This window comes from Dermacentor variabilis, chromosome 2 (assembly GCF_050947875.1).
Source record: "Dermacentor variabilis isolate Ectoservices chromosome 2, ASM5094787v1, whole genome shotgun sequence".
NCBI lineage: Eukaryota > Metazoa > Arthropoda > Arachnida > Ixodida > Ixodidae > Dermacentor > Dermacentor variabilis.
Window position 1 is genome coordinate 414,542 of NC_134569.1, and position 13,991 is coordinate 428,532.

At 45.0% G+C, this 13,991-nt stretch overlaps 1 protein-coding gene across 4 annotated transcripts in view; it reads right to left on the bottom strand.

Moving 5' to 3' along the window:
• The window catches only part of Rubicon (run domain Beclin-1-interacting and cysteine-rich domain-containing protein rubicon), a 415,700-nt gene that overhangs the window by 145,976 nt on the left and 255,733 nt on the right, over positions 1 to 13,991 (bottom strand). For all 4 annotated transcript variants that reach the window (XM_075679515.1, XM_075679514.1, XM_075679513.1 and 1 more), the window contains one exon: positions 9,644 to 9,715. In XM_075679515.1, coding sequence (XP_075535630.1) covers positions 9,644 to 9,715 — 72 coding nt within the window. The remainder of the gene's footprint in view (positions 1 to 9,643; positions 9,716 to 13,991) is intronic.

Sequence of the window (13,991 nt, forward strand, 5' to 3'; positions counted from 1 at the left end):
TCTCGCAAGTTCGTTAAATTTCGCCTTGTGTGAATTTTGTTAGCGCAAGAAAGAGAAAAAAAAAAGAATATGCAGATCCCATGCACTGTGGGAATTCATGTAAGCTAAGCTTTCTGTGCTGTTTACCTTTATTGACGATAATTAGCGGTGATGTTGAGGGCAAATTATTTATTTATTCAACGTTTAGTCCAACACAAGAGTGGCGAGTTGAACGTTACCTTGCATGTACCACTGCTGTTTGTCTCCATAGCACACAGAACACACAGAGCAGGTGTTTGCTTGAGGTGTTGTTGTGCACCATAATTCATAACCTCTTGAGAGGGTTGACCACATTCATTGCCTCACATGGCAAATTGCATTGTGGCAAAAGTATTCAACTTTATAGTAAAACAAGTTGTTGGGCTAGTTGGTGCACTGTATTTAAGAAAAAAACAGCCAAGAAAAGACATACACAGGATGTACGTTTCCTGTGTGCGTCTTTCCTGGCTGTATTTTTTTCTTGAATACTAACCTTTAATTGAATTGTGGGGTTGCACCTACCACAACTACAATTGGATTATGAGGCATGCTGTAGTGGTGGACTCCGTATTAATTTTGACATTGTAGTGTTCTTTAACGTGTCCCTAAATGTAAGTGCACAAGCATCTTTTTATTTAGCCCCCGTCAAAACGCAGCTGCTGTGATTGGGATCAAACCCACGACCTTGAGCAATGTCACAGCCACAAAGCTACTGTGGCAGGCAGAGAACTGTTTATTTGACATGTGCCCGCTTCTGTAGTGTTGCCTAGACGCAAGGTGCACTTTAATGCGGCTTTGCTTCTGCACGCCCTGCGTAAGTTGTCCACTTGACAAATTTGCATGGTGTTTATTTTTAAAAAATAGCAGAAATGTACTGTGCCATACCTTGAACTTCAATTTATCCCGTCTGACCACAACCGCTGTCATGTCTATAGTGTTTGCTTGACTTTTCACATCACCTTCTCCCTATCCTTTTCCCACCACCGACCTCCCTGATATGGAAACGGCGAGCGAAGAGTGACAAGGCTGTTATTCACTCGTTTCATGACTGCACTGGTTCTACTAGAGGGGCTTTAGGTTCTACCGATTCCATGCCTCCTCTTTCCCCTCCTCTCTACCATTCTATCTAGCTTCCCTCTGGACTTGCATGTTAGTAGAAAGGTAAGCACTGCAATTTCTGCAATACCTTTGTGGGGGGGTTTACGGATAATTACAGCTGTCAAGAGGCTAATGTAGTGATGCCTGGGGACCTGGGAGCAAACGCATGCAAAGGCGTGACTTTGGAGCAAAGGTATGCACTGCAGTGCAGCAGGCAGGTGCAATGCAGACCAGCTACGTGCACAAAGTATGTACTAAACTGCAGTTGACGAAGATGCACAAGCTAAATTTCAACAGCATAGTCACTTACCCATCAAGATCTGCTTGGCAAACGCTTTCTCAAGATGACTATAAGTACTATAAGCTGCGATGGTGCACGAAAACCAAAGGTAAGTTGTATTCAGGGTCGGTATTCTCGAGTGATCATTCCCAGTGGTGCATCATTTTGAAGACACTTTGCGCTTCTCTACGTCGGATGCGTCGAAGTAGACGAACGAAAGCTTTTTCTGACATAGCACCAGAAACGAGCAGGAATCGCATGCTGCATCTGTCCCGAAGAAGAACATGACGCAGTAGCCACAGTGTAGATGCGGAGGCAAGCCATGCAAGAATGCAATGCCATAGAATAAAGAACCAACCGGCAATGCCACCAGAACAAAATGGAGACAGCTTCATCACGGCTGCAGTCCGGCCTGTCTGGCCGTGAGTTTACGTGCGCCTAGCACCGAGCCCCTCTAGCCCGGCCGTTACAAGTCTCGGCTACTTATCATCCTTTACTACAGATAGCGATAACTGTCTGATCAGTCGACGAGTCCGGTGCTTTCAGCATGTGAGGCAGTTGCCGGTGAAGGCAGGCCGGCCGGTGAAGGCTACTGCATGTCTAAATTATCTGAAACTGGGCTTTTTATGTGGCTGAAAATTTCGTTGCAGTTGGGCTTTAACATGAAGGGCACTGTTCTTAACAAAAAAAAAAAGGGGGGGGGGGGGGGGAGACCGACCTGCCTGCCTTCCGCATGTCGCTATCGAATGCCTCAAGCCGGCTGCCAAATATGGCCCTGGTCATCCATGACTTCAGGTTTGCAGTGTATTGTACAGGCACCCTACAATTTCCCTTGAAGCAGTGGGGCTTCTTGCTTCTGCTAATTACAACCAGTGGCTGTTAGTCTGTGCTGTCCATGTTAGCACACAACAAAATTGTTACAAGCCGCTTGCTGTGTTTTCCCCCATAGCATCTCTGGCCTTTTAAGTCCAGGGTCTTTTATGGAAGCAACTCATAGAATAAGGCCATCTCATACAAGTTTTAAATAGCTGAGGACTTGTACTGCTCCAGTACTTCTTTGTTGGTCAGCAGCCATGACGACGTTGCCACAGGGTAGATGGCTGCTGCCTTCCCGGAAGTGACTTTGGACACCATATCATGGAGGGCTTTGAAACGGTTCAAACAGCCAGTGCTTGAAAATAATTGCTACAGCACTAAGCAAACGAGGATGAAATGACACATATGGGTGACAAATGACCAGAACCCATGCAAATTTATACAAGCTACCAAAGTGAAAAGTAATTGCAGTAGCGATAGGCAGGGGTGATAGTAATTACCACTGCTCATAGGCCAGTGATCTGAACTGAATTATCATGGCAGGTACATATGAGTACGCATGCATTATAGGCATAATCCAAGCATCCAACCAAGTGTGGCAGCTGCACGTTCTAGTCTTTGCGGTGATTACAGGCTATCATTTATGAATGACATTTCTTTGTCACTTAATGCTAGTGATGGCATGCTAACGCACTTATTTCCTGCTCAATTCATGAAGAAAGCCTAGATTATCTTCCTTTCAGTGCGATTTCTTGCTTTCCTTAGAAAGGAAGTTTTGTCGAGGAGTGGCACACAACCACAGCACTTGCAGTGGTATGCCAAGTGGCCTCCGATGTTGCTGTTGACCACCAACTGGTGCTCTCTCGATCGATCATTGAAGCATTGTCCCATTTGTCCAATATACACCTTGCCACACTTTAAGAGGATATTGTAAATAACATCGCTAACACAATCGGTGTAGAGTGTGTCGTCCTTCTTGGAGCATGTAGCCGGCAGTTTATTTGTCATCGAAGGGCAAATTTTGGCCAATTTGCATGGGACGGAAAACACAATGCGCACACCGTATCTGGCTGCGACCTTCTTTATATTGTGGGACAGCTTATGTCACTCCTCAACAAAATGACCTTTCTAAGGAAAGCAAGAAACCGCACAGAAAGAGAGATAATTGAGGGTTTCTTCATAAAGAGAGCAGGAAATAAGTGCAGGAAAGAATTGCAGCCTTATCCTGCAGTGTCATAAATTTCCACTTTTTGGCTGGAGGCAGCATCTTAGCAGGCAGGCAAAGCAGATGGTCTGATCGCCACAGACACAGTTGACGTACCCTAGCACCAACCACACACAGTGACCATACTGCACGCAAACGACCATGTGCGGCAGTACACGGAGCATTAAGAATTATTGGTATTATCCGAGGCTTGACATGTGTATGTAGATTTGGCTAGTCAGTGGTTATGAGTGAGCATGCCATGCAAGCGTTCCACTCTGCATTAGCACATGCTGTGATGGCACACAGGACTACCATATTTACTCGAATCTAACGAGCACATTTTTCCAATAAAACTGGTCCAAAAATTATGTGCACATTAGAATCGAGTAAGACCCTAAATCTGCATTACCATGCCGCCATCAGCATTTCAAGATGGCCACTTCGTACATGCTTTGAGCTTAGCTGCCATAGCTTTCTTCATGTGCTGTAGTTTAGAGTATGCTTTAGAGTATGCTTCTGTAGTGTGGTAGTCTTATCGCATAAAGGATATTTCCAGATTAGAATCCATGGAGAAAAAGCTGTTAGATTTATCTATGGCCGTTATGACCGTATGTTTTCACCATCATCCCATGCACACGCTTTATCACTGGACACATCGTTGTTTCGTTGCACGTGTGACTGTGTGATCCTGCTGCACAAAATTGTACATGGATCGACTAACATTGAAGCACCTATATAGCTAATCACACCTACTGCGTGAGTAACCCGACATAATCACCCATTAAACATAGATCCCTTTGTTCCAATAATAGATTGTTTTAAGTTTTCTTTCTTTCCATACACTATTGAATTGTAGAATAACTTAGATGGTTCTCTGCATTCATTGCTGACTAATCAAATTTAGAAAGAACTGCCTAACCATGTTGGTTGACATTTTTGTGTTCATAAGTTATGTAACCCACCTCTGCTATGTCTCTAAATGAGATAGCAATATTTGTAAATAAATAAAAATAATAAATAGAATGTGCGCTTAGACAATGCTTCCTTTGGCTAGGTTAGTGCACTTTCTGTCTTACTGTTTTTTGCATTTGCTCTATCAGCATGGAAGTGCCAACTGCAAAGACATGCCGAGTTTATCACAATGCCGCAATTAAAAGGAAAGCAATCATGTGTGCCGAGACAGACAGAAATTGGGCTGCATCGTGAGCATTCGGAGTTCCCGAAATGTGCTTGCGGGACTGGTGCAAACAGGAGAGGCATTCTACACCGGTGGCCGCTACGTATGTCATGGCCGTGCAGCCCCTATCCTGAAAGTAATCTGCGATGGAGACAGTCTACGCAAATAGGCACACCGCACTGTGTTCTCGTCGCTTAGTTCACACTGAAGCAACAGGCCGCACAAAGGTCAATTCGCTCACTCCTGCCATCGCACTTTCTCACTCCAGCGTTTTGATAGAGTTTCCGCGGTCATTGAGTGAGACGTGTTTGCATGTGCCTGCATAACTCCTTGCTTAATTTAGTTAGTAAGCCAATGTTTATAAGTTTATACAGCCAATAAAACTACTATTTTTACTTTTTGTATAGCTTCCCACTAATTTGGTATCGTAACAATGCTTTGCCTTTAGGGCGAAACTGCAAATTTTTCGCAATTTTTCGCAAAAATTTATCGCAACTTTATTGCATTGGGAGTAAATCTTGTTTTTTCCAAATGAGAGGAAGTTGTATTTCTGTATGAAAAAATGAGGTGTGCGATACTGTAAAGGACTTTTCTTTCTTTAGGTCATGGCAAACGTGTGCATGTTACAATCGAGGGAGTTTTTTATTTGTCACGGAAAACAGGTGAGCATTACAATCAAGGGTGCGTTAGAATGGAGTAAATACGGTGTAATAAAATGTGCCCACTACGAGGTCGCCTGCAGTTCTTGTCTTCTTTTTTTCTCGTGATAGCAAATATATGGGACACTCCAAGTGCACTCTTACCGTTGACGTCAGTGTGAGGTTCTGTATGAAATCCAAGGATGATAAAATCGTTGCTGTGTGCCATATACTTTATGTGCGAGTGAAAGGGTGCGAGGGTAAGCTGGCAATCACGGCTCAATCTCGTGCATGCAACGGAGGAAAGCGGGAAGGAAGCACGCTGCTTTCTGTTGTGCGCAAGGCTTTGGAGGAAGGGTATGGAGGGGGGGGGGGGGGCACGTTCTACTCCATGTGGCTGCTGTACTTTGAAAGCCATCTACGACAGGTACAGAGTCCACATTGCACTGTGTTTTCGCGACATAGTTCACGTTGATGTGAGCGGCAGCATGAAGGTCAATTTGCTCACTGCTGCCACCGTGTATCCTCACTGAAGCATTTTGACACTGAGTTTCCATGGTCATAGAGTGGGATGTATTCATGTTTGCTTGTGTGTGTGTGACACCATGCTTGTTAATTTAGTTCGTATGCCTATGTTTACAAGTTTATACAGCTGATAAAACTACTATCCTTACTTCGTATAGCTATTCACTAATTTGCTATCACAATCGATGCTTCGCCTTTCGGGCAGAACTGCAACTTTTTTCTTTTTTTTCTTTCCCTTTTCTTTTCTTTTGTAATTTAAATACCAGGGTGTCTGCCAAGTTGACATTTCCAAATTACCTGAGTGCCTTTGCAAAATTCCCTGAGTGAAGCAAAACTACGTTTTATGTGCAGACGGGCTGAAACCATATTGCCCGATGCTGTCATTCTCTAGTAAGCATATGAAAAAAAATTTAAAAAAATGACTTAATCCAATTTGAATACTAAGAAGTAGTGCTTATGTTATTCAAAAAGAGAATAGAAGGGAGGGGTTAGTAAAATGCACAGTAAATAAAGTGTCTTCGAAAAAAATTGCAAGTGGAGTTGGACATTCTCAAATATGAATAAAAAGGAGATGCATACAGAAGCAAATGTTTTCGAATATGAGCTATTTCTATCAACTGGTAGCAAACTCAGTGGTATGAGGTCTGAACTTTGTCACAATTGAGATTCTCTCTCAACAGCTTGTAAGTCAACCTCACTGTCCTGACATACTCTCAGCTCGCGCACGACGTCTCAGTGTTGTGTTTCACTGCTTTAAAGAGTTTATTTTAGTTTGCATGAGGGACACCTGCATCTCGGCATCAGCCAACACTTTGTTTTTTGAGCTCAAGCTCCTACAAAACGGCAGTAGCATGCTTCCTTTCCTGTTCATTCCACAATGCGTACATCCTTTCTGTTCTTGTCCTCCTTCTGCCACTCGTTCGCCCCATGGACCATTTGAAGCATCTTCTTGGTCACTTGCACAGTCCACGTCCAATTTTTTGAACTCCCTAGGGGCCATGAAAGCGTCCGAAAAATCGGTCAGTCGGAAAAAATAAATGCATGTCATTTACTGCCCTTAGGTGCTCAAAGCAACACAGGCACATTCGAAAACGCTCTGAAGGCCTTTCAGTACATGTATTAGGCATATCAGTGCTCGTACTGTAACAGGAAATACCTGGTACACATGTGTATAATTAAGGAATATATACTGTGTCCCATGGCAATAGCCCTTCCCACGCTTGTTATGCTTCACTGCAATACTTTTGCGTATGCCTCACCAAGTAACATTTCTGTACAGAGGCGAAGCTGACTTTCGGGAACCGGCATTATGCAGTGCACTGTGCTTTCCAAGCTTTTAAGCCAATTGCGAGGACCACAAAGGCAGAATTCGTGCCATTCCTGACAGCAGATAAAAAACATGGCACGCAACGACAAGAGGCTTCATAGTGAACGTCAAAGCAGCTAGGCTTAGCGTTGCGGCAGTGGTGGCTACAGCTGCCGGCAGATCTGCGTGCGAGAGCGCTGGTTCGAGGCGAAGAGGTAATCAAAATGGCGGTGGCTTTGACTAATGCCATTTCAGACCTGCGGTCAGGGCAAAACGTCCGGAAAATCGGTCGGTGAAGAGTCCTTGCGTTAGAAATTTCAGATGTTCTGATACACTGACTCTATGGGGTACGTGGTGGTGCTGCGAAGCCGTCCAAATTATCGGGAATCCAGAAAGTCGGTTGTTGACTGTACACTGGCAACACCTCCAGCCAATGACAGGGCGTCAAAGATGATTCATTACAATTCCAGTCTGCTACTCGAGCCAGCATTACCACGACTTTCGACCTTTTCAATGAAATTACAGCTAATTTTCCCTGATAGAGGCACAAATTCCCTGAGTTTTCCCCGAGTTTTTCCAGACTACTCAAAATCCCTGAGAATTCCCGGTTTTCCCAGTTGGTAGACACCCTGACTAATATTGCATTCTTGGTCCGGACACGGCGCAGTCACCCGTTGCAATGGGCATACCACAACCATCATCATCACCGCTGTCTGCTGTGAGGTGTAACTGCTCCACTAAAAGCTCCCCCACAGCTTTATGTTTTTTCTTTCTTTTTTGTAAACAATAATGGTGGCGGCCACGCAAGTGCATTGTCGCAGTAGTTCAAGCAATTTGAGGGCACAATGAATGCATTTGAGCAGTTTTTGAACACAGTGTTACGTGAGTAGATAATCTGTGGACTGTTCTTTCAGAAAATTTTGTTAATGAGGGATTGCTGTAAAACAAAGTTTCGTTGTTGTGAGATACAAAATCCACTGACTCCTATGGGGGCTCGTTGGGGATTCGAAAATATTTTGTTGTGACGAGAATTTTGTTGCTTTGGGATTTCGTTATCGCAGGTTTCAACTGTAGTCTCCTCGCACAATCAAGCTCGAGCAATGACACAATGTCCGCTATCATACCAGTCATGCTGCACATCCTTCAGAATCCGGAATGCCACTCCGCAAAGGATTCATCGGTCCGATCCTTGAGCGTCCACAGTGCAATACGCTTGAAAAGCTTACATGCCACTCAGGTGAGTGCCATGGGGTGGTAGAAGATCTTGAATGCTGATTTACCCGGTAAGCATGGGAGAGCACGGTCAAGCGGAATTTCTTCTGCACATCCTTCAGAATCCGGAATGCCACTCCGCAAAGGATTCATTGGTCCGATCCTTGAGCATCCACAGTGCAATACACTTGAAAAGCTTACATGCCACTCAGGTGAGTGCCATGGGGTGGTAGAAGATCTTGAATGCTGATTTACCCGGTAAGCATGGGAGAGCATGGTCAAGTGGAATTTCTTCGGAAGTATACCAGTCACTCACATCTCATTAAACAGCTTGAGAAGCAGGTTTTGATGTTGTTGGTCCAAGTTTCGGAGCATCTGGTAGGTCATGCTACTTTGTGCCTGTGCTGAGTACCACTTGCATGCCCTTCTCACAGTGTAGCTCTGACATAGCAATGTCATCATCCGTCGCGTCGCCAGTCACAGCTGCATGGCGAGACTTGCACTGAAGCGGTAGTGGTGTGGGCACAAAATAGTCTTGAAACTGTAATGCGAGTGAGTCAAAGCCAACCTGCACATGTAAGGCCAGTGCAGTCAGCGGGTTTTTGTTAAATGGCACACAGGAGGCCTCGAAAGCCACAAGAGAGGCAGAGCAATCTTTTAGGCATTAGACTGTGCACTCCCTACTGCATGCTGCTCATGTCCACAGATCACAAACACTTTCTTTCCAAGGATTCATCAAAATGTGTTGCAGTGTCATCTTAGGGCCCCACCAAAGAAAATAATGCCACAGATTGCCACATTGCACAGTCTTGGGATCTTCAGCTGGCCTTTCCCATGCGCTGCTACAAAGGTTCAAGCTTGAAAGAGAAGTTTGTCAAAAGAATCCTTTGTGGGCTTCCTGGTTCAGTGATTGAGCCTGGAACCAGTGCGGGGATCAACATTCCGAGGATCGTACCTGAGACCAATCTGGAACCATGATTGATTTTTCTTCAACTGTGAAGCTCTATTTTCTAAGAAACCCATATGGACTTCTTTTACATGTATAGCTTAAGCTACTGTCGGGTGAATGACATTTTTCTTGTGAACCTGCCTTCACCTTGGGGGCTCCCACAGAACTGATTCGCAACATTCAAGCTCTATCACAAGAATAAACAATACTATTCAAGATTAGTTTTTATCATTCGGGCCGTGCAGCAAAGTTTAGCCACTGTCTTAGAAGCACTCTGAACAGACCAGTCAAAGTTGCCAACAGGCACTCAACCCAAGCCACCAACATTCTTTATTGCTTTAACTTTGGCTAGCATCTTCATCATTGCCTTGTATATTCACACAGGCAATGCAATTGCAGCCAGAGCTGCAAGCTCACCTTGTGCGTACTGTAGTACTCCTCCTCCACTTCATCTGGGGAAACAGGCCAGGCATCAGGCAGGGGCAGCAACTGCAAGGTCCTTTCATTTGTCACTGCATGTCAAGCCATCTGAGCTCTGCCTCCAATGTTCAAGAAGCAGCTTTACACAAATCATAACTTAACAATAAAATTTATTTTCCAGTGGGATTTGATAACCTTTTTAAACTGCGAGCTAAAACAGCTAACCAGCATGACCAACAGATGTCGCCGCACATTTCAGGATACCACAGGGCTCACTCTATGCGATCTAAAGGCAAAGAAGCTATCCTTGACTCTATGAAGAAAGAGACAAATTCCCAGCAAAACTGATTACAATACTGAAATTAGCAGACCAGTTTTACTGCAAATAAGTGTTTTAGGTGAGTGAACTACACCTGCAACAAGTTTTGGATATAAGTAGCTAACTGATCTTTTCGAGCTGTTTGATTATTCAACTGAAGCATTCACTACCTATTTCATAGAACCAACTTACCGCTGTTCTGTGGAACAAATACATAACAGCGATTGAAATTTCGGATGCCTTTCAGACATTGTGCCAGATCACACTGGGACTTGACCCAACCAATGGGCCAAGTCTGAGTGAGAGGTCAGGTCAAAGAGGGTCGAACTTCAATATAACGAAATTTCACAATATATAATGAAGTAAAGTGCTGATTTCACTGGCTTAATTACATCTAAGTTTAACAGCGAAAATTTCCTAAAAAAGGAAATGCAAACCTTTTTCAGTTCAAACTGAAAGTTTACTGATTATCTGAAGCTAACTTGGCTGAAATCTGAAGGCATAAAACACTGCTAGTAACATGGCTATTGTGACAGTTAATGACTTCCGCAAACTGTTTGGCCACCTGGCAACATATCAAACCGCTCACACTGCCGTGTCAGCAGCCACTCGCATAGTCACTAAAGATAGAAAATTCTGCACTCTAGCATTAGCGCCTTGCCACTGAACTATCACACCCCAGCTTTGTGGATGACACACTACATGTTGGTTGAGTGTTGCACACTGAGGAATAACAGCAGAGCACATGACTTCCAACACAGTCCAGTCAAGGAGATTTCACTTTGTGATGGTGCACCAGTGGTGAACTGCAAACCTCTGATTTCGCACAACTGCAACACTGGAAGACAGCATAAGAAACACGCTTCTTTGCTCTTGTTTAGTAGGTTCCCCTTCTAAACAGTGATGAGTGGCATGTCAAATAGAAGGCTTGCAGTACTTCAGCAACCTCACGAAACACACTGATAAGCCAAGAAATTGCTAAGGACATAAGAGCAGGAGACAAATATCTTAACTTGACTGCACATGTATAGTGGTTTATCGAAGCAGCAATTGACAGTGAAACATTTGGTGCAAAATTGCTGAAAACATGAATCAGTGCTCACAGCTGTATTATCAGACTGACGACTTGACAGAAAGCAATTTCTTGCCGTCCTTCTGTGGTACATGGCAGGCCTTTGCTTAGGCTTGCTTACCCAGTGTTAACTTCCCCACTACACTTCAGACCCCAACCTCCTCAGCAGGCAATGTTCAGCAGGCAATATCGGTTACAACTATGTTTGTCAGAATAGTGAAAATTCCAAATTGGGTCCCGAATATCTGGTCATGTCTAAAGTGTAAATATAATGTTTCCGTGGGGCCAGTTCAGGTAAAAAAAAAGGCTTATTTAAATAATTTGAAACACGTATTGCTGCTCATAACTGGACGTTTGGTCAACCGAGAGGCTTGCAAGTGCAGTGAAATCCCAATAATTAGAAACCTCTTACGTAGTGAAGACGACAAGTGCTGGCCAATCATCGTCACCGGCTCTGGGCACGAGGTTCACCACTCATGCTGGGATTCTTGCTGCTGCTCAACTGCTGCATTAGCTGCTCTCAGTCCCTGGCTAATAAAACTCTTCACAATTGGTGGAGGTGCAGGGTATTTTGAAAACGCCCACACTAGAGCTATGATCCCACATGCTACCATCTACCATGTCTGACGATGCATCCCCACAGGCATCTCCTCTTCCATCGGTCGTGTGGTCCATCTAAGGGACCCCGCTTTTCTCAGCGGTGCGGATGACAACGAGGTGGAAGATTGGCTCTCGTCATATGAGAGGGTAAGTGTGCTCCACAAATGGGGTGATGCCGCAAAACTGAACAATGTGATTTTTTACTTCACGGGTGGCCAACCCCTGGTACAAGAATCATGAGAGGGATTTTCAGACGTGGTCAGCACTTGAGACTTCTTTTGTAGGAGTGTTTGGCCACCCTGCTGTTTGCAAGCTACATCTAAGACATTCTAGACTTGTGCAAGAGAGTCGACGTGACCATGTCAGAGTCAGACCAAATCAAGAATATTACAAAGGGAATAGAGGACGATGTTTTCAACATGCTGCTTGCAAAGAACCTGTGCACTGTAGCAGAAATAATTACTCTGTGCCAAAGCTACGAGGAGCTGTGAAGGCAGCGGTCGTTGACCCGCTGACCTTCGCATGACCGACATCTGGCTGGATTGGCTGCCATTTCTGACCAGTAAACAGTGCTAGCTGAAACAAAGGCGTTTGTGCCCGCCAGATCTCCTTAGTGCTGTTACCTCAGCCGCAGCACATTCAACAGCCTGCTTGAGATTTTGGGCCCTCACTTTGCCACGCGATTGAGTAAAAAATTGCCAGGGTCTACACTGTCAACAGATACCTGCAATGGCACCTCTCAGTTATGGTGAAGTCGTCACAAGGCCTTGACCATCCCCTGCAGCTACAGCTCTGCCTCTCAGTTACGCCATACCTAGGCCCCAACCACAAGTCGCCGTCCCTTTGTTTCACCAGACACCACATCCACTGCGTCCTATGACCTGCACTGGACTCACCATTGCAAACCCATGGCCAGTAAGTTTTGCCTGTGGCTACGCTGGTCATATCGCCCGCTTTTGTCGATGCACTGTATCAACTGGTGCCGCATCACCCGTGATGTCCCATGATACAGGAGTGCCAAGGCCATTTTGCAGCTCTTATGACTCATTTTCGGCCCTGTCAGCTTTTCAACCTGAAGCCCAATCCTCGCCATTCACCTTCTCCATGTTGCCGCTCACTGTCCCCAATGCAACCTCGTTCTGTGGCTCGAGAAGAGGAAAACCAATTGTCACAGTCCACTAGGCAAGGACTGAGGTACTGTCGAACTACAAAAGTCCTCACTGTCACCCATCAAATGTTATAGATGTTTTTGTTAAAGGTGTATGTGCATTTGCTCTCGTGGAAACTGGAGCCTCCATCTCTGTTATGGATGCAAAGCCGTGTTACTCACTTTGGAAAGTTATGACGCCCCTTTCAAGGTTCTCTCTTTGCACAGCAAGCGTTCAGCTTATTCACCCTCTCACGGTGTGCATGGCATGTGTGGTTATTGAGGATGTCCTACATACCATTGAGTTTCTTGTTATTTCTTCATGCTCTCATGACGTTATCCTAGGTTAGGACTTTATTTCGCACCGTAACACTGTCATTCAATGGGCACGTGCCGAAGTTGAACCATCACTGATGGTAAATGTGACCTTAGCCGACGTTCCGCCAATTCCCTGTAAACTGCTCGTGAAGGAAGATACAAACATCCCCCCCCCCCCTCCCCCCAATGCCTCGGCGTTTCTGCCTGTGTGCTGTAGCAGCTTCTCCGACGCAGTCGCATTGTTCGCTCCATCTGTCCTGTTCCTTAAACAAAAAGCTTTTGTGCTACCTTTAACTGCTGTTGACATTATGCAATGCAGCAGTAATCTCTTTGTTTTGAACCCGCTTCCATATCCTGTGACACTGCTTCAAGGAGAATGCCTGGGCAATGTGGAAGTTATTGATGACAAGCAAGTCATTGACCCATTGGATGACCCAGCCTCTGCCAGCCACTTTACCCTGAGTGCTTTAACTACATCTACAGCAGCGCGCACAGATGTGTCTGGTCCCTCCATTGCCGATGACTTAAATGAAATTCGTTTTTCTTTCAACGCCATGCGAACTTTTTTGGACCGCACATCCACTGTTATGCATGCCATTGACACTGGCTACCACCCACCATAGCGACAATGCCCGTATTGCGTATCTGTTTCAGAGCATCACGTCATCAACGAGCAAGTCGATGACAAGCTTCACCGCCAGGTGATTCGACCTTCATATAGTCTGTCGGCATCTCCTCTTGTCCTTGTTACGAAGAAGGATGGCTCTGTTCGTTTCTGTGTAGATTACCGATCCCTTAACAAGATATCTTGCAAGGATGTCTATCCCCTACCACACATAGATGATGCCATGATGCCACTGACTGTCTGCAAGGCATGGAATTTTTTTCT